This window comes from Haliotis cracherodii, unplaced genomic scaffold, assembly GCF_022045235.1.
Source record: "Haliotis cracherodii isolate W230 unplaced genomic scaffold, xgHalCrac1.p SCAF_19, whole genome shotgun sequence".
Classification (NCBI taxonomy): Eukaryota; Metazoa; Mollusca; class Gastropoda; order Lepetellida; family Haliotidae; genus Haliotis; species Haliotis cracherodii.
In genome coordinates this window covers 16818614-16843668 of record NW_027266274.1, presented here as the reverse complement: position 1 = coordinate 16843668, position 25055 = coordinate 16818614, and the positions used below count along the sequence as shown (strand labels likewise).

At 39.6% G+C, this 25055-nt stretch overlaps 1 protein-coding gene across 1 annotated transcript; it reads right to left on the bottom strand.

Annotated features, from left to right (window-relative positions):
- Positions 1 to 60: 60 nt before the first annotated feature.
- LOC139466804 (uncharacterized) lies at positions 61 to 23521 on the bottom strand. The gene is made up of 3 exons (XM_071248500.1): positions 23059 to 23521; positions 17668 to 17811; positions 61 to 435 (listed from the first exon to the last, which is right to left on the bottom strand). Exons 1-3 carry the CDS (start codon positions 23258 to 23260, stop codon positions 227 to 229), a joined length of 555 nt encoding a protein of 184 aa, XP_071104601.1. The 5' UTR covers positions 23261 to 23521; the 3' UTR covers positions 61 to 226.
- Positions 23522 to 25055: the final 1534 nt, after the last annotated feature.

Sequence of the window (25055 nt, the reverse complement as noted above, 5' to 3'; positions counted from 1 at the left end):
AACGCTGTACAGTATGTTTATTATGAAAATACAAAGTTCATTGGTCGCATACATCACAACGATTGTACAGTAAGCCCGGCGATTGGAATATGATGCTTAAGAACCGGTAATCACAGATATACTATATAATCAGTCAATTGTTTCTAATTCACAAACAATTATAAACACCAACTTGTCCCTCGACAGTTTCTGGTTAACGATGCCCAAGAGTGATCGTTGTAGCACTTCACTCCATCAGGTTCATTTCTGACAGTGTTTTTTTTGTCCGAAGAAAAAGCCCCACAACAACTGCGTCCACAAAACACAAAATGGCCGCAACAGCTGACAACCCCATCGGCCAGTCAATTCGGCCCCCTGCGGTATCTCGTTTGGGGTAGCGCGTGAGTCCAGCACACTTCTTGGCGAATACCGCAATGCCCACCAATATGGCCGACCCTGGAACAATCAAGGAGTGCTTTAGATTCAACGACGGGAATCTTGAAAACATCTACTGATTCACTCAGATTCAGTTCAATTTGGATCAGTCAAAAGTGGAATGCTTCTGATGCAATTCGAACCACCGCACCCCCCATCCCCCCCCCCCCCCCCCCCAATTTCATTGACAAAGTGGTACTGAGAACATCTATATTATAAAGAATAATCCAAAGATACCAACAACAAACACTGCCTACAAATACAACAACCAACACACAAACAATCTACAAACAACCTACATAGACAACATCCTACATAGACAACAACCTACATAGACAACATCCTACATAGACAACAACCTACATAGACAACAACCTACATAGACAACAGTCTACATAGACCACATCCTACATAGACAACTACCTACATAGACAACATCCTACATAGACAACATCCTACATAGACAACAACCTACATAGACAACAACCTACATAGACAACAACCTACTTAGACAACAGCCTACATAGACAACAACCTACATAGACAACAGTCTACATAGACAACAACCTACATAGACAACAGTCTACATAGACAACATCCTACATAGACAACAACCTACATAGACAACAGTCTACATAGACAACAGTCTACATAGACAACAACCTACATAGACAACAACCTACATAGACAACAGTCTACATAGACAACAGTCTACATAGACAACATCCTACATAGACAACAACCTACATAGACAACAGTCTACATAGACAACAGTCTACATAGACAACAACCTACATAGACAACAACCTACATAGACAACAGTCTACATAGACAACATCCTATATAGACAACAACCTACATAGACAACATCCTACATAGACAACAACCTACATAGACAACAGCCTATATAGACAACAACCTACATAGACAACAACCTACATAGACAACAACCTACATAGACAACATCCTACATAGACAACAACCTACATAGACAACATCCTACATAGACAACAACCTACATAGACAACATCCTACATAGACAACAACCTACATAGACAACAACCTACATAGACAACAACCTACATAGACAACATCCTACATAGACAACAGCCTACATAGACAACATCCTACATAGACAACATCCTACATAGACAACAACCTACATAGACAACATCCTACATAGACAACAACCTACATAGACAACATCCTACATAGACAACAACCTACATAGACAACAACCTACATAGACAACAACCTACATAGACAACATCCTACATAGACAACAGCCTACATAGACAACATCCTACATAGACAACAACCTACATAGACAACAACCTACATAGACAACATCCTACATAGACAACAACCTACATAGACAACAACCTACATAGACAACAACCTACATAGACAACATCCTACATAGACAACATCCTACATAGACAACAACCTACATAGACAACAATCTACATAGACAACAACCTACATAGACAACAACCTACATAGACAACAACCTACATAGACAACAGCCTACATAGACAACAGCCTACATAGACAACAGTCTACATAGACAACAACCTACATAGACAACATCCTACATAGACAACATCCTACATAGACAACAACCTACATAGACAACAACCTACATAGACAACAACCTACATAGACAACATCCTACATAGACAACATCCTACATAGACAACAACCTACATAGACAACATCCTACATAGACAACAACCTACATAGACAACATCCTACATAGACAACATCCTACATAGACAACATCCTACATAGACAACAACCTACATAGACAACAGTCTACATAGACAACAGTCTAAATAGACAACAGTCTACATAGACAACATCCTAAATAGACAACAGTCTACATAGACAACAGTCTACATAGACAACAACCTACATAGACAACAACCTACATAGACAACAGTCTACATAGACAACAGTCTACATAGACAACAACCTACATAGACAACATCCTACATAGACAACATCCTACATAGACAACAACCTACATAGACAACAACCTACATAGACAACAACCTACATAGACAACATCCTACATAGACAACATCCTACATAGACAACAACCTACATAGACAACATCCTACATAGACAACAACCTACATAGACAACATCCTACATAGACAACATCCTACATAGACAACATCCTACATAGACAACAACCTACATAGACAACAGTCTACATAGACAACAGTCTAAATAGACAACAGTCTACATAGACAACATCCTAAATAGACAACAGTCTACATAGACAACAGTCTACATAGACAACAACCTACATAGACAACATCCTAAATAGACAACAGTCTACATAGACAACATCCTACATAGACAACAACCTACATAGACAACAACCTAAATAGACAACAGTCTACATAGACAACATCCTACATAGACAACAGTCTACATAGACAACATCCTACATAGACAACAACCTACATAGACAACATCCTACATAGACAACAGTCTACATAGACAACAGTCTACATAGACAACAACCTACATAGACAACAACCTACATAGACAACATCCTACATAGACAACAGCCTACATAGACAACAACCTAAATAGACAACAGTCTACATAGACAACATCCTACATAGACAACAGTCTACATAGACAACATCCTACATAGACAACAGTCTACATAGACAACAGTCTACATAGACAACAACCTAAATAGACAACAACCTACATAGACAACATCCTACATAGACAACATCCTACATAGACAACAGTCTACATAGACAACAGTCTACATAGACAACAACCTACATAGACAACAACCTACATAGACAAAAGTCTACATAGACAACAGTCTACATAGACAACAACCTACATAGACAACAGTCTACATAGACAACAGTCTACATAGACAACAACCTACATAGACAACAACCTACATAGACAACAACCTAAATAGACAACAGTCTACATAGACAACATCCTACATAGACAACAGTCTACATAGACAACATCCTACATAGACAACAACCTACATAGACAACAACCTACATAGACAACATCCTACATAGACAACAGTCTACATAGACAACAACCTAAATAGACAACAGTCTACATAGACAACATCCTACATAGACAACAGTCTACATAGACAACATCCTACATAGACAACAGTCTACATAGACAACAGTCTACATAGACAACAACCTAAATAGACAACAGTCTACATAGACAACAACCTACATAGACAACATCCTACATAGACAACAGTCTACATAGACAACAACCTACATAGACAACAACCTACATAGACAACATCCTACATAGACAACAGTCTACATAGACAACAACCTAAATAGACAACAGTCTACATAGACAACATCCTACATAGACAACAGTCTACATAGACAACATCCTACATAGACAACAGTCTACATAGACAACAACCTACATAGACAACAGTCTACATAGACAACAACCTACATAGACAACAACCTACATAGACAACATCCTACATAGACAACAACCTACATAGACAACAACCTACATAGACAACAACCTACATAGACAACAACCTACATAGACAACAACCTACATAGACAACAACCTACATAGACAACAACCTACATAGACAACAACCTACATAGACAACAACCTAAATAGACAACAACCTACATAGACAACATCCTACATAGACAACAACCTACATAGACAACAGTCTACATAGACAACAACCTACATAGACAACAACCTACATAGACAACATCCTACATAGACAACAACCTACATAGACAACAACCTACATAGACAACAACCTACATAGACAACATCCTACATAGACAACAGTCTACATAGACAACATCCTACATAGACAACATCCTACATAGACAACATCCTACATAGACAACAACCTACATAGACAACAACCTACATAGACAACATCCTACATAGACAACAACCTACATAGACAACAACCTAAATAGACAACAACCTACATAGACAACAACCTACATAACAACCTACATAGACAACAACCTACATAGACAACAACCTACATAACAACCTACATAGACAACAACCTACATAGACAACAACCTACATAGACAACATCCTACATAGACAACAGTCTACATAGACAACAGTCTAAATAGACAACAGTCTACATAGACAACATCCTAAATAGACAACAGTCTACATAGACAACAGTCTACATAGACAACAACCTACATAGACAACAACCTAAATAGACAACAACCTACATAGACAACAACCTACATAACAACCTACATAGACAACAACCTACATAGACAACAACCTACATAACAACCTACATAGACAACAACCTACATAGACAACAACCTAAATAGACAACAACCTACATAGACAACAACCTACATAACAACCTACATAGACAACAACCTACATAGACAACAACCTACATAACAACCTACATAGACAACAACCTACATAGACAACAACCTACATAGACAACAACCTACATAGACAACAACCTACATAACAACCTACATAGACAACATCCTACATAGACAACAACCTACATAGACAACAGCCTACATAGACAACAACCTAAATAGACAACAGCCTACATAGACAACATCCTACATAGACAACAACCTACATAGACAACAACCTACATAGACAACAACCTACATAGACAACAACCTACATAGACAACAGCCTACATAGACAACAGTCTACATAGACAACATCCTACATAGACAACAACCTACATAGACAACATCCTACATAGACAACAACCTACATAGACAACAATCTACATAGACAACAATCTACATAGACAACATCCTACATAGACAACAGTCTACATAGACAACAGTCTACATAGACAACATCCTACATAGACAACAACCTACATAGACAACAACCTACATAGACAACAATCTACATAGACAACATCCTACATAGACAACAGTCTACATAGACAACAGTCTACATAGACAACATCCTACATAGACAACAGTCTACATAGACAACAACCTACATAGACAACAGTCTACATAGACAACATCCTACATAGACAACAACCTACATAGACAACAACCTACATAGACAACAATCTACATAGACAACAGTCTACATGGACAACAACCTACATAGACAACAGTCTACATAGACAACAGTCTACATAGACAACATCCTACATAGACAACAGTCTACATAGACAACATCCTACATAGACAACAGTCTACATAGACAACATCCTACATAGACAACAACCTACATAGACAACAACCTACATAGACAACAATCTACATAGACAACAGTCTACATGGACAACAACCTACATAGACAACAGCCTACATAGACAACAACCTACATGGACAACATCCTACATAGACAACAACCTACATAGACAACAACCTACATAGACAACAGTCTACATAGACAACAACCTACATGGACAACATCCTACATAGACAACAACCTACATGGACAACAGTCTACATAGACAACAACCTACATAGACAACAGTCTACATAGACAACAACCTACATAGACAACAGCCTACATAGACAACATCCTACATAGACAACAGTCTACATAGACAACAACCTACATAGACAACAACCTACATAGACAACATCCTACATAGACAACATCCTACATAGACAACAACCTACATAGACAACATCCTACATGGACAACATCCTACATAGACAACAACCTACATGGACAACAGTCTACATAGACAACATCCTACATAGACAACAGTCTACATAGACAACAACCTACATAGACAACAACCTACATAGACAACAACCTACATAGACAACATCCTACATAGACAACATCCTACATAGACAACAACCTACATAGACAACATCCTACATGGACAACATCCTACATAGACAACAACCTACATAGACAACAACCTACATAGACAACAGTCTACATAGACAACAACCTATATAGACAACATCCTACATAGACAACAACCTATATAGACAACAACCTACATAGACAACAACTTACATAGACAACAGTCTACATAGACAACATCCTACATAGACAACAGCCTACATAGAGAACAACCTACATAGACAACAACTTACATAGACAACAGTCTACATAGACAACAACCTACATAGACAACAACCTAAATAGACAACAACCTACATAGACAACAACCTACATAGACAACAGCCTACATAGACAACATCCTACATAGACAACATCCTACATAGACAACATCCTACATAGACAACATCCTACATAGACAACAGTCTACATAGACAACATCCTACATAGACAACAACCTACATAGACAACATCCTACATAGACAACAACCTACATAGACAACAACCTACATAGACAACAACCTACATAGACAACAACCTACATAGACAACATCCTACATAGACAACAACCTACATAGACAACAATCTACATAGACAACAGCCTACATAGACAACAACCTACATAGACAACAACCTACATAGACAACATCCTACATAGACAACAACCTACATAGACAACAACCTACATAGACAACAACCTACATAGACAACAGCCTACATAGACAACATCCTACATAGACAACAACCTACATAGACAACAACCTACATAGACAACATCCTACATAGACAACATCCTACATAGACAACAACCTACATAGACAACATCCTACATGGACAACATCCTACATAGACAACAACCTACATAGACAACAACCTACATAGACAACAACCTACATGGACAACAACCTACATAGACAACAACCTACATAGACAACAGCCTACATAGACAACATCCTACATAGACAACAACCTACATAGACAACAACCTACATAGACAACATCCTACATAGACAACAATCTACATAGACAACAGTCTACATGGACAACAACCTACATAGACAACAACCTAAATAGACAACAACCTACATAGACAACAACCTACATAACAACCTACATAGACAACAACCTACATAGACAACAGCCTACATAGACAACATCCTACATAGACAACAACCTACATAGACAACAACCTACATAGACAACATCCTAAATAGACAACAGTCTACATAGACAACAGTCTACATAGACAACAACCTACATAGACAACAACCTAAATAGACAACAACCTACATAGACAACAACCTACATAACAACCTACATAGACAACAACCTACATAGACAACAACCTACATAACAACCTACATAGACAACAACCTACATAGACAACAACCTAAATAGACAACAACCTACATAGACAACAACCTACATAACAACCTACATAGACAACAACCTACATAGACAACAACCTACATAACAACCTACATAGACAACAACCTACATAGACAACAACCTACATAGACAACAACCTACATAGACAACAACCTACATAACAACCTACATAGACAACATCCTACATAGACAACAACCTACATAGACAACAGCCTACATAGACAACAACCTAAATAGACAACAGCCTACATAGACAACATCCTACATAGACAACAACCTACATAGACAACAACCTACATAGACAACAACCTACATAGACAACAACCTACATAGACAACAGCCTACATAGACAACAGTCTACATAGACAACATCCTACATAGACAACAACCTACATAGACAACATCCTACATAGACAACAACCTACATAGACAACAATCTACATAGACAACAATCTACATAGACAACATCCTACATAGACAACAGTCTACATAGACAACAGTCTACATAGACAACATCCTACATAGACAACAACCTACATAGACAACAACCTACATAGACAACAATCTACATAGACAACATCCTACATAGACAACAGTCTACATAGACAACAGTCTACATAGACAACATCCTACATAGACAACAGTCTACATAGACAACAACCTACATAGACAACAGTCTACATAGACAACATCCTACATAGACAACAACCTACATAGACAACAACCTACATAGACAACAATCTACATAGACAACAGTCTACATGGACAACAACCTACATAGACAACAGTCTACATAGACAACAGTCTACATAGACAACATCCTACATAGACAACAGTCTACATAGACAACATCCTACATAGACAACAGTCTACATAGACAACATCCTACATAGACAACAACCTACATAGACAACAACCTACATAGACAACAATCTACATAGACAACAGTCTACATGGACAACAACCTACATAGACAACAGCCTACATAGACAACAACCTACATGGACAACATCCTACATAGACAACAACCTACATAGACAACAACCTACATAGACAACAGTCTACATAGACAACAACCTACATGGACAACATCCTACATAGACAACAACCTACATGGACAACAGTCTACATAGACAACAACCTACATAGACAACAGTCTACATAGACAACAACCTACATAGACAACAGCCTACATAGACAACATCCTACATAGACAACAGTCTACATAGACAACAACCTACATAGACAACAACCTACATAGACAACATCCTACATAGACAACATCCTACATAGACAAAAACCTACATAGACAACATCCTACATGGACAACATCCTACATAGACAACAACCTACATGGACAACAGTCTACATAGACAACATCCTACATAGACAACAGTCTACATAGACAACAACCTACATAGACAACAACCTACATAGACAACAACCTACATAGACAACATCCTACATAGACAACATCCTACATAGACAACAACCTACATAGACAACATCCTACATGGACAACATCCTACATAGACAACAACCTACATAGACAACAACCTACATAGACAACAGTCTACATAGACAACAACCTATATATACAACATCCTACATAGACAACAACCTATATAGACAACAACCTACATAGACAACAACTTACATAGACAACAGTCTACATAGACAACATCCTACATAGACAACAGCCTACATAGAGAACAACCTACATAGACAACAACTTACATAGACAACAGTCTACATAGACAACAACCTACATAGACAACAACCTAAATAGACAACAACCTACATAGACAACAACCTACATAGACAACAGCCTACATAGACAACATCCTACATAGACAACATCCTACATAGACAACATCCTACATAGACAACATCCTACATAGACAACAGTCTACATAGACAACATCCTACATAGACAACAACCTACATAGACAACATCCTACATAGACAACAACCTACATAGACAACAACCTACATAGACAACAACCTACATAGACAACAACCTACATAGACAACATCCTACATAGACAACAACCTACATAGACAACAATCTACATAGACAACAGCCTACATAGACAACAACCTACATAGACAACAACCTACATAGACAACATCCTACATAGACAACAACCTACATAGACAACAACCTACATAGACAACAACCTACATAGACAACAGCCTACATAGACAACATCCTACATAGACAACAACCTACATAGACAACAACCTACATAGACAACATCCTACATAGACAACATCCTACATAGACAACAACCTACATAGACAACATCCTACATGGACAACATCCTACATAGACAACAACCTACATAGACAACAACCTACATAGACAACAACCTACATGGACAACAACCTACATAGACAACAACCTACATAGACAACAGCCTACATAGACAACATCCTACATAGACAACAACCTACATAGACAACAACCTACATAGACAACATCCTACATAGACAACATCCTACATAGACAACAACCTACATAGACAACATCCTACATGGACAACATCCTACATAGACAACAACCTACATAGACAACAACCTACATAGACAACAACCTACATGGACAACAACCTACATAGACAACAACCTACATAGACAACAGTCTACATAGACAACATCCTACATAGACAACAGCCTACATAGACAACAACCTACATAGACAACAACCTACATAGACAACAATCTACATAGACAACAGCCTACATAGACAACAGCCTACATAGACAACAACCTACATAGACAACATCCTACATAGACAACAACCTACATAGACAACAACCTAAATAGACAACAACCTACATAGACAACAACCTACATAGACAACAGCCTACATAGACAACATCCTACATAGACAACAACCTACATAGACAACAACCTACATAGACAACAACCTACATAGACAACAACCTACATAGACAACATCCTACATAGACAACAACCTACATAGACAACAATCTACATAGACAACAGCCTACATAGACAACAACCTACATAGACAACAACCTACATAGACAACATCCTACATAGACAACAACCTACACAGACAACAACCTACATAGACAACAACCTACATAGACAACAGCCTACATAGACAACATCCTACATAGACAACAACCTACATAGACAACAACCTACATAGACAACATCCTACATAGACAACATCCTACATAGACAACAACCTACATAGACAACATCCTACATGGACAACATCCTACATAGACAACAACCTACATAGACAACAACCTACATAGACAACAACCTACATGGACAACAACCTACATAGACAACAACCTACATAGACAACATCCTACATAGACAACAACCTATATAGACAACAACCTACATAGACAACAACTTACATAGACAACAGTCTACATAGACAACATCCTACATAGACAACAGCCTACATAGAGAACAACCTACATAGACAACAACTTACATAGACAACAGTCTACATAGACAACAACCTACATAGACAACAACCTAAATAGACAACAACCTACATAGACAACAACCTACATAGACAACAATCTACATAGACAACAACCTACATAGACAACAATCTACATAGACAACAACCTACATAGACAACAACCTACATAGACAACAGTCTACATAGACAACAACCTACATAGACAACATCCTACATAGACAACATCCTACATAGACAACAACCTACATAGACAACATCCTACATAGACAACAACCTACATAGACAACAGCCTACATAGACAACATCCTACATAGACAACAACCTACATAGACAACAACCTACATAGACAACAACCTACATAGACAACAACCTACATAGACAACATCCTACATAGACAACAACCTACATAGACAACAATCTACATAGACAACAGCCTACATAGACAACAACCTATATAGACAACAATCTACATAGACAACAACCTACATAGACAACAACCTACATAGACAACAACCTACATGGACAACATCCTACATAGACAACAGCCTACATAGACAACAACCTATATAGACAACAACCTACATAGACAACAGTCTACATAGACAACAATCTACATAGACAACAACCTACATGGACAACATCCTACATAGACAACAACCTACATAGACAACAACCTACATAGACAACAGTCTAAATAGACAACAACCTACATAGACAACAACCTACATAGACAACAACCTACATAGACAACAACCTACATAGACAACAACCTACATAGACAACATCCTACATGGACAACATCCTACATAGACAACAACCTACATAGACAACAACCTACATAGACGACAACCTACATAGACAACAACCTACATGGACAACATCCTACATAGACAACAACCTACATGGACAACAGTCTACATAGACAACAACCTACATAGACAACAGTCTACATAGACAACAACCTACATAGACAACAGCCTACATAGACAACATCCTACATAGACAACAGTCTACATAGACAACAACCTACATAGACAACAACCTACATAGACAACATCCTACATAGACAACATCCTACATAGACAACAACCTACATAGACAACAATCTACATAGACAACAACCTACATAGACAACATCCTACATAGACAACAACCTACATAGACAACATCCTACATAGACAACAGTCTACATAGACAACAATCTACATAGACAACAACCTACATAGACAACAACCTACATAGACAACAACCTACATAGACAACATCCTACATAGACAACAACCTACATAGACAACAACCTACATAGACAACATCCTACATAGACAACAACCTACATAGACAACAGCCTATATAGACAACAACCTACATAGACAACAACCTACATAGACGACAACCTACATAGACAACAACCTACATAGACAACAATTTACATAGACAACGACCTACATAGACAACAATCTACATAGACAACAACCTACATAGACAACAACCTACATAGACAACAACCTACATAGACAACAACCTACATAGACAACATCCTACATAGACAACAACCTACATAGACAACATCCTACATAGACAACAACCTACATAGACAACATCCTACATAGACAACAACCTACATAGACAACAACCTACATAGACAACAACCTACATAGACAACAATCTACATAGACAACAACCTACATAGACAACAGTCTACATAGACAACAACCTACATAGACAACAACCTACATAGACAACATCCTACATAGACAACATCCTACATAGACAACAGTCTACATAGACAACAACCTACATAGACAACAACCTACATAGACAACAGCCTACATAGACAACAGCCTACATAGACAACAGCCTATATAGACAACAACCTACATAGACAACAATCTACATAGACAACAACCTACATAGACAACAGCCTACATAGACAACAGCCTACATAGACAACAGCCTATATAGACAACAACCTACATAGACAACAATCTACATAGACAACAACCTACATAGACAACAACCTACATAGACAACAACCTACATAGACAACAGTCTACATAGACGACAACCTACATAGACAACAACCTACATAGACAACAACCTACATAGACAACAACCTACATAGACAACAACCTACATAGACAACATCCTACATAGACAACAGTCTACATAGACAACATCCTACATAGACAACAGTCTACATAGACAACATCCTACATAGACAACAACCTACATAGACAACAACCTACATAGACAACAACCTACATAGACAACAGCCTACATAGACAACATCCTACTTAGACAACAGTCTACATAGACAACAACCTACATAGACAACAGTCTACATAGACAACAACCTACATAGACAACAGCCTACATAGACAACAACCTACATAGACAACAACCTACATAGACAACAACCTACATAGACAACAACCTACATAGACAACAGCCTACATAGACAACAACCTACATAGACAACAACCTACATAGACAACAATCTACATAGACAACAACCTACATAGACAACAACCTACATAGACAACAGCCTACATAGACAACAATCTACATAGACAACAACCTACATAGACAACAATCTACATAGACAACGACCTACATAGACAACAGCCTACATAGACAACAATCTACATAGACAACAACCTACATAGACAACAACCTACATAGACAACAACCTACATAGACAACAGCCTACATAGACAACAATCTACATAGACAACAACCTACATAGACAACAATCTACATAGACAACGACCTACATAGACAACAACCTACATAGACAACATCCTACATAGACAACAACCTACATAGACAACATCCTACATAGACAACAATCTACATAGACAACAACCTACATAGACAACATCCTACATAGACAACAACCTACATAGACAACAACCTACATAGACAACATCCTACATAGACAACAACCTACATAGACAACAACCTACATAGACAACAACCTACATAGACAACATCCTACATAGACAACAACCTACATAGACAACAGCCTACATAGACAACAATCTACATAGACAACAACCTACATAGACAACAACCTACATAGACAACAGCCTACATAGACAACAATCTACATAGACAACAACCTACATAGACAACAATCTACATAGACAACGACCTACATAGACAACAACCTACATAGACAACATCCTACATAGACAACGACCTACATAGACAACATCCTACATAGACAACAACCTACATAGACAACAACCTACATAGACAACATCCTACATAGACAACAACCTACATAGACAACAATCTACATAGACAACATCCTACATAGACAACAACCTACATAGACAACAACCTACATAGACAACAATCTACATAGACAACAACCTACATAGACAACAATCTACATAGACAACGACCTACATAGACAACAACCTACATAGACAACAGCCTACATAGACAACAATCTACATAGACAACATCCTACATAGACAACAACCTACATAGACAACAGCCTACATAGACAACAATCTACATAGACAACAACCTACATAGACAACATCCTACATAGACAACAGCCTACATAGACAACAATCTACATAGACAACGACCTACATAGACAACATCCTACATAGACAACAACCTACATAGACAACAATCTACATAGACAACATCCTACATAGACAACAACCTACATAGACAACAGCCTACATAGACAACAATCTACATAGACAACAACCTACATAGACAACAATCTACATAGACAACGACCTACATAGACAACAATCTACATAGACAACAGTCTACATAGACAACATCCTACATAGACAACAACCTACATGGACAACAACCTACATAGACAACAACCTACATAGACAACATCCTACATAGACAACAACCTACATAGACAACATCCTACATAGACAACAGTCTACATAGACAACATCCTACATAGACAACAGTCTACATAGACAACAGTCTACATAGACAACATCCTACATAGACAACGACCTACATAGACAACAACCTACATAGACAACAACCTACATAGACAACAACCTACATAGACAACAGTCTACATAGACAACATCCTACATAGACAACAACCTACATAGACAACAACCTACATAGACAACAACCTACATAGACAACATCCTACATAGACAACATCCTACATAGACAACAACCTACATAGACAACATCCTACATAGACAACAGTCTACATAGACAACATCCTACATAGACAACAGTCTACATAGACAACATCCTACATAGACAACAGTCTACATAGACAACAACCTACATAGACAACATCCTACATAGACAACAGTCTACATAGACAACAATCTACATAGACAACAACCTACATAGACAACAACCTACATAGACAACAACCTACATAGACAACATCCTACATAGACAACAGTCTACATAGACAACAGTCTACATAGACAACATCCTACATAGACAACAGTCTACATAGACAACAGTCTACATAGACAACATCCTACATAGACAACGACCTACATAGACAACAACCTACATAGACAACAACCTACATAGACAACATCCTACATGGACAACATCCTACATAGACAACAACCTACATAGACAACAACCTACATAGACAACAACCTACATAGACAACAACCTACATAGACAACAACCTACATAGACAACATCCTACATAGACAACAACCTACATAGACAACAATCTACATAGACAACAACCTACATAGACAACATCCTACATAGACAACAGTCTACATAGACAACAACCTACATAGACAACAACCTACATAGACAACAACCTACATAGACAACAACCTACATAGACAACATCCTACATAGACAACAGTCTACATAGACAACATCCTACATAGACAACAGTCTACATAGACAACATCCTACATAGACAACAGTCTACATAGACAACAGTCTACATAGACAACAACCTAAATAGACAACAACCTACATAGACAACAACCTACATAGACAACATCCTACATAGACAACAGTCTACATAGACAACATCCTACATAGACAACAGTCTACATAGACAACATCCTACATAGACAACAGTCTACATAGACAACATCCTACATAGACAACAACCTACATAGACAACAACCTACATAGACAACAACCTACATAGACAACAATCTACATAGACAACAACCTACATAGACAACAGCCTACATAGACAACAGTCTACATAGACAACATCCTACACAGACAACAGTCTACATAGACAACATCCTACATAGACAACAGTCTACATAGACAACATCCTACATAGACAACAGTCTACATAGACAACAATCTACATAGACAACAACCTACATAGACAACAACCTACATAGACAACAACCTACATAGACAACATCCTACATAGACAACAGTCTACATAGACAACATCCTACATAGACAACGACCTACATAGACAACAACCTACATAGACAACATCCTACATAGACAACAGTCTACATAGACAACATCCTACATAGACAACAGTCTACATAGACAACAATCTACATAGACAACAACCTACATAGACAACAACCTACATAGACAACATCCTACATAGACAACATCCTACATAGACAACAATCTACATAGACAACAACCTACATAGACAACAACCTACATAGACAACATCCTACATAGACAACAACCTACATAGACAACAATCTACATAGACAACAACCTACATAGACAACATCCTACATAGACAACAACCTACATAGACAACAGTCTACATAGACAACAGTCTACATAGACAACATCCTACATAGACAACAACCTACATAGACAACAACCTACATGGACAACAACCTACATAGACAACAACCTACATAGACAACATCCTACATAGACAACAACCTACATAGACAACAATCTACATAGACAACAACCTACATAGACAACAGCCTACATAGACAACAACCTACATAGACAACATCCTACATAGACAACAACCTACATAGACAACAACCTACATAGACAACAGCCTACATAGACAACAATCTACATAGACAACAACCTACATAGACAACAATCTACATAGACAACGACCTACATAGACAACAATCTACATAGACAACAACCTACATAGACAACAGTCTACATAGACAACAACCTATATAGACAACAATCTACATAGACAACAACCTACATAGACAACAGCCTACATAGACAACAGTCTACATAGACAACAACCTACATAGACAACAGTCTACATAGACAACAATCTACATAGACAACAACCTACATAGACAACAGTCTACATAGACAACAACCTATATAGACAACAATCTACATAGACAACAACCTACATAGACAACAGCCTACATAGACAACAACCTACATAGACAACAGTCTACATAGACAACAGCCTACATAGTCAACAACCTACATAGAGAACAACCTCAATAGACAACAACTTACATAGACCACAACCTACATAGACAACAGCCTACATAGACAACAACCACCATAGACTACAGCATACATAGACAACAGCCAATAGAGAAAAGAACGATGGATGTAGAACTTACCAGCTCCCGCCATTAAACAAACAAACAGCCGGCACAGTACCACAGACCACTTGTTTTTGAACACTGACAGAACATAGCATGCCACCGCTAGAGCCGCGAACACAGCAGCTCCGACTTCGAAAACCTTCGTTACTTGCAGCCAGGCTGAAAAAGAACATGTTTAGATCAAGTTTACTTAAATTTTGTTTGTTTGTTTGTTTTTAACCCCGCACTCAGCAATATTCCAGCTATATGACTGGTGCCTGTAATAAATCGAGTCTTGACCAGACAATCCAGTGATTGACATCATGATCATCGATCCACGCAGTTGGGATACGATGACATGCATCAACCAAGGCAGCGAGCCTGACCACCAGATCCGTTAGTCGCCTGTTACGACAAGCATGGTCGCCTATTAGGGCAACATGGGTTGCTGAAGACGGATCTTCACGGGTCCACTTTAGTTGTGAACAGAAGCCACATATGTTACTATCCAGTTGACTTCAGATGCGCTGCAAATTGAGGACATACGTTGTGTGAATGTTTCCCACATCCGACATATTTGAGTGAATGGGTGTCTTCAACATATTGGAGTGAATGTGTGTCCCCGACATATTGGAGTGAATGTGTGTCCCCGACATATTGGAGTGAAAGGGTGTCCCTGACATGTTGGAGTGAATGTGTGTCCCCGATATATTGGAGTGAATGGGTGTCCCTGACATATTGGAGTGAATGTGTGTCCCCGACACATTGGAGTGAATGTGTGTCCCCGACATATTGGAGTGAATGTGTGTCCCCGACATATTGGAGTGAATGTGTGTCCCCGACATGTTGGAGTGAATGTGTGTCCCCGACATATTGGAGTGAATGGGTGTCCCCGACATATTGGAGTGAATGTGTGTCCCTGACATGGTGGAGTGAATGTGTGTCCCCGACATGTTGGAGTGAATGGGTGTCCCCGACATATTGGAGTGAATGTGTGTCCCCGACATATTGGAGTGAATGTGTGTCCCCGACATGTTGGAGTGAATGTGTGTCCCCGACATATTGGAGTGAATGGGTGTCCCCGACATGGTGGAGTGAATGTGTGTCCCCGACATATTGGAGTGAATGTGTGTCCCCGACATGTTGGAGTGAATGTGTGTCCCCGACATGTTGGAGTGAATGTGTGTCCCCGACATATTGGAGTGAATGGGTGTCCTCGACATGTTGGAGTGAATGTGTGTCCCTGACATGATGGAGTGAATGTGTGTCCCTGACATGATGGAGTGAATGTGTGTCCCCGACATGGTGGAGTAAATGTGTGTCCCCGACATATTGGAGTGAATGTGTGTCCCTGACATGATGGAGTGAATGGGTGTCAACATATTGGAGTGAATGGGTGTCCCCGACATATTGGAGTGAATGGGTGTCCCTGACATGATGGAGTGAATGTGTGTCCCCGACACATTGGAGTGAATGTGTGTCCCTGACATGATGGAGTGAATGGGTGTCAGCATATTGGAGTGAATGTGTGTCCCCGACATATTGGAGTGAATGGGTGTCCCCGACATGGTGGAGTGAATGTGTGTCCCCGACATGTTGGAGTGAATGTGTGTCCCCGACATATTGGAGTGAATGGGTGTCCCCGACATGTTGGAGTGAATGTGTGTCCCTGACATGATGGAGTGAATGTGTGTCCCTGACATGATGGAGTGAATGTGTGTCCCCGACATGGTGGAGTGAATGTGTGTCCCCGACATATTGGAGTGAATGTGTGTCCCTGACATGATGGAGTGAATGGGTGTCAACATATTGGAGTGAATGTGTGTCCCCGACATATTGGAGTGAATGGGTGTCCCTGACATGATGGAGTGAATGTGTGTCCCCGACACATTGGAGTGAATGTGTGTCCCTGACATGATGGAGTGAATGGGTGTCCCCGACATATTGGAGTGAATGGGTGTCCCTGACATGATGGAGTGAATGGTGTCAACATATTGGAGTGAATGTGTGTCCCCGACATATTGGAGTGAATGGGTGTCCCTGACATGATGGAGTGAATGTGTGTCCCCGACATATTGGAGTGAATGTGTGTCCCCGACATATTGGAGTGAATGTGTGTCCCCGACATATTGGAGTGAATGGGTGTCCCTGACATGATGGAGTGAATGGGTGTCCCTGACATATTCGAGTGAATGTGTGTCCCCGACATGTTGGAGTGAATGGGTGTCCCTGACATGATGGAGTGAATGTGTGTCCCTGACATGATGGAGTGAATGTGTGTCCCCGACATATTGGAGTGAATGTGTGTCCCCGACATACTGGAGTGAATGGGTGTCCCTGAAATGATGGAGTGAATGTGTGTCCCCGACATATTGGAGTGAATGGGTGTCCCCGACATGATGGAGTGAATGTGTGTCCCCGACATATTGGAGTGAATGGGTGTCCCCGACATGATGGAGTGAATGTGTGTCCCCGACATGATGGAGTGAATGGGTGTCCCTGACATGATGGAGTGAATGGGTGTCCCTGACATATTGGAGTGAATGGGTGTCCCCGACAAACTGGAGTGAATGTCAGTGTCTTTGAAATGCTGGTGTGAATGTTGATCCTCGGTTGACACTTAGTTAATATTGACAATATTGGCAGGATTTAAGGTCGAATATCAAGAATAGAGATTGTAATCCATTAGTGAACTATGCCTTCAACATTAGTGAACCGACTTCTAAATGTCACGCTTCGCTTGTGTGCACAGAGGACGTATTATCTGGACATGGCTGCTGTATCTCATTGAAGTCGGTGTGTACAAATATACTCACGAACAATGAGTCATGTCTTCATTTCAAATGTTTCATCTCAAATCATGACCATACTTAGAGCTAGAGGAATCACTGTCAAGTGGTTCCACAAAAAGTCGAAATAAAGACACATAATGACAGAATTAAAGCGGTCTATGAGCGTGACGTGCTTCAGCGCAGAGCGTGCGCACGGATATAATGGTTATTAGGTCGTATTTAAAACTCCTAATACTGTGTACTTTACAGAGTCACATTTTATCACGCACCGCTGCGTCATCGTGGAACTACTTTCAGGAAAAAAGAAGCTCCACCGAAGCAAATGTTTGTTGAAGCCATTTGACATGTACCTTACGTTAATACGTAAACGGGGGCACGGGTGGCCCAGTCGTCTAAGTCGCCACAATTCGCTGTTTAGCGTTGCCTGCCATGGGCACGCCAGAAACCTATGATCACACCCATTATGTTTCTAGGTTTGTCAGCACCATACCCGTGCTCGTGGGTTTCACCGAAATGGTAAACGTCTAAGACCTACGTCATTTTGGGCTTTCTTCCTACATTAAGCTAACTCGCCGTGATATAACTGGAATACTGTTAAAAGCGGCGTTAAACCCAACTCACTCACTAATATCGTACTGATATCGAACACTGTTATCTTATACCGTTAATTTATCATTATTTATCTCCCACTATTGATGGAACATTGTTTATGTCATAGCGTTACCGGAACACTGTTTATCTCATACCGTTACTGGAACACTGTTTATCTCATACCGTTACTGGAACACTGTTTATGTCAAACCGTTACTAGAACACTGTTTATGTCATACCGTTACTGGAACACTGTTTATGTCATACCGTTACTGGAAAACTGTTTATCTCATACCGTTACTGGAAAACTGTTTATGTCATACCGTTAATGTAGCACTGTTCTTCTGAAACTGTTAGTGGGACATTCTTCATCTCATACTGTTAATATGACAATGTTCATGGAACACTGTTTATCTCACAGCGTTTCTTGATCACTGTTTAACTGATACTGTTAAAGGGACACTGTTCATCTCATACTATTAATGGACCACAATTGATTTCATACCGTTGATGGATCTTGTTAATTTGCTTCTGTTAATAGAAGACTGTTACTCTGATGAGAAACGACTATGGGTGTTATGGGATTCAATGTGACGAGGCAAAGCCTACTTGGAAGTAGTTTCTGAGCTGACTTGTCGGACGTAGGTTATTTTACATATACGAAGGTGTCTTGTGCCTAGTGTTTTATTTAAATAGACTTAAAGTGCCCTGAATTGTGTTGAAAATAGACGTAAGGTGTTCTGTGTGTATTTAAAATATACGTAAGGTGCCCCGTTTTGAAGAAACGACAGACGTAAGGTGCCATGTTTTGCTTTTATACTAGACGTAAGGTGTCATGTGCTGTATTTAAAATATACGTAAGGTGCCCTGTGTTGTATTTCAAATAGACGTAAGGTGCCTTGTGTTGTATTTAAAATATACTTCAGGTGCCATGTGTTGTATTTCAAATATTATATTTGTAATATTTTTTTGTTTTTTGTTTATTGTTGTTGTTTAATGCCGCACTCAGCAACATTCCAGCAAGATGACGGCGGTCTGAAAATAATCGAATCTGGACCAGGCAATGCAGTGATTGACATCATGAGCATCGATCTACGCAATAGGGATACGGTAATATGCATCAACCAAGTGAGTGATCCTGAACATGCGATCTTCCCAGGTTGCTGAAGACCTATTCAATCCCGGATCTTTACCGTGTCTAAATATATGTAAGGTGTTCTGCGTTGAATTTGAAATAGACGCAAGGTGTCATGTTTTGTAGTTACAACAGACGTAATGTGGCATGTTTTGCATTTAAAATAGACGTTAGGTGCCCGGTGTTGTATTTAAAATAGACGTAAGGTGTCATGTGTTGTATTGAAAATAGACGTAACAGCCCTGTTTTGTAGTTACAACAGACGGTTCTTTACCCCGTCCCCTTCCAATCTTCACCTTACATCTGTTGTAACTACAAAACAGAGGATACCTTACGTCTATTGTTAACACAAAACATAGCATAACAAAACATAAATACAACACATGTCATCTAACGTCTGTTGTAAATTCAACACGTGACACCTTACGTCTATAATTCATACAACACATGACACCTTACATCTGTTGTAACCACAAAACATGGCTACTAACGTCTAGGTTTCATGTGTTGTATTTACAATGGACGTAAGGTGCCCTGTGTTGTATTTAAAATAGACGTAAGGTGTCATGTGTTGTATTTATAATAGAAGCAAGCTGCTATGTTTTGTAGTTACAACAGACGTAAGGTGTCCTGTGTTGCATTTTAAATAGACTTAAGGTGTCATGTGTTGTGTTTAATATGGACGTAAAATGCCATGTGTTGTATTCGAAATAGCGTAAGGTGCCCTGTTTTGTATTTACAATAGACGTAAAGTGCCCTGTTTTGTAGTTAAAACAGGCGTAGGGTGACAAGTGTTATATATAAAAGGTTTCCCAAGGTGTTGTAGTTACATTAAAGGCTATGTACCCCAGAGTGTTGTAGCTAAGTTGATGAACAAGACGTTGGAAGTCTAAGGAGGTTAGAACTTACCGAAGGTGCCTGTAGCATCTGTGACTTTCTCCGTGCAGTCATCAGCCACACATGATATCGTCCTCCATATTCCGTACTTGAGGGTGAGGTTGGAAGGGGGGCGGGGTTCGACGATCCACCACCCGGGGGTGAGGAGGCCCGACAGTTGGAAGGCAATGGACAGAGACGCCAGGAACATGGCCACCAGATCTATTGACAGCATTGTACCTTGACTGCTGCTGCTGGGCACGTGACGAGTGTACGTAACGGTACAAGCCCCAAAATTAACAATAATTTAACGTCGCTAACGTTGATATGCAGAACTACATTCTTGAACAAGTTTACTTGAGAATTCCTGGAGTGTCGGACGAATAAAGTTCCATCACTGTAAGCCGAGTGTGCACAGGATCGCCAACAGGGGTGGTGTGTTGTTGGACGACCACAGCCAACTGACTGGCCGGACACCGACACACAGATCCGGGCGGCTTACGACGACGTCAGGGGGGAGATGAATGTAAGAGCCTGGTGGATGGATTGAGCAGTGGTGGCGGCCCGGGCGTGATGCAAGGCGCCTCACTTGGCTCACTGTACGTGAGGAAGTCGCCGGGCGGGAAGCAGAGTAGAGGGAAGTTAACGTGAACTAATTGCGTGAGGGAGAGTGAAGAGTGTTTACTTTAAGATCAAGAGATCAAATATTCAACAGAAATAGTATTAACATTACAAGCTCCATAAGCCTATTAGCCGAGAGTCTAAGTCCCTTTATATCAAAATAAACCAGGTATTCCGTTACGAGTGTAGCAAGTCGGAGATAAGCCGTCGTGGTCAGGTCCAGATTACACAAAAAATGGTAGACGTGAATTATAAGTATTGGATTACATGAATAGAGAGACGTATTACATGGATAGAGAGACGTATTACATGGATCGATAGACGTATTTCATGGATAGATAGAAGTATTACAGGGATAGATAGACGTTTCACACGAATAGGAATACGTATTATAGGGATAGACGTATACCATGGATAGACAGACATATTACATGGATAGTTATACGTATTACATGGATAGATAGACGTATAAAATGGATATATAGACGAACTCCTCAATAAGACGGAGGTATTACATAGATAGGAAGAAGACGTAATAGAAAGATTGGAAGACGTATCACTTGGATAGTCAGATGAAATAGATGAATAGAAAGGCATCTTGTACGAAAAGACATATGTGTGGGAGGAAAGCCCGAAGTGATGCAGGTCTCAGACGTTTACCACTTCGGTGAAACCCACGAGCGCGGGTATGGTGCTGACAAACCTAGAAACATAATCGGGGCGAACCGGGATTCGAACCCACAATCATAGGTTTCTGGCGTGCCCAAGGGACGCAACTGTGCACAGCGAATCGCGGCGCCTTAGACGACTGGGCCAACCGTGCCCCCTATAACAGGGATAGAGAAACGTATTACAAGGATAGACAGACGTTTTGCACGAATAGGAATAGGTATTATAGGAATGGAGAAACGCATTACATGGATAGATAGACGAATTATATGAATAGACATACATCAAACATGGATAGATAGACGAAATACAGGGATAGCCAGAGGTATTACATGGATAGGAAGACGCAGTAGAATGATTTGAAGACGTATTACCTGGATAGGCAGACGAAATAAATTAAGATAGAAAGACGTATTGTATGAATAGACAGATGTATTACACGGATAGATCGACGTATTACAGGGAAAGGAAAACGTATTCGATATAGAGGCTGACCTTACATCGACATGCAATACACATGTCTATACCTGTAATAGTGTAAGTGAGTATGGTTTTACGCCACTTTTAGCAATATTCCAGCAATATCACGGCGGGGGGACACCAGAAATGGGCTTCGCACACTGTACCCATGCCGGGAATCGAACCCGGGTCTTCGGCGTGGCGATCGAACGCTTTAACCTCTAGGCTACACGACCGTCCCAATATATACATGCAATAACGCACACTGACACGTTTTGTGC

What these genes read in the sequence shown, in the direction of transcription:
- LOC139466804 (XM_071248500.1), bottom strand. Translation starts at nt 23,260, where the DNA reads ATGCTGTCAATAGATCTGGTGGCCATGTTCCTGGCGTCTCTGTCCATT. An exon ending in AGATGCTACAGGCACCTTCG is followed by an intron (nt 17,812 to 23,058) that starts GTAAGTTCTAAC and finishes GTTCTTTTTCAG; the next exon opens with CCTGGCTGCAAGTAACGAAG. An exon ending in TTGTTTAATGGCGGGAGCTG is followed by an intron (nt 436 to 17,667) that starts GTAAGTTCTACA and finishes TGATTGTTCCAG; the next exon opens with GGTCGGCCATATTGGTGGGC.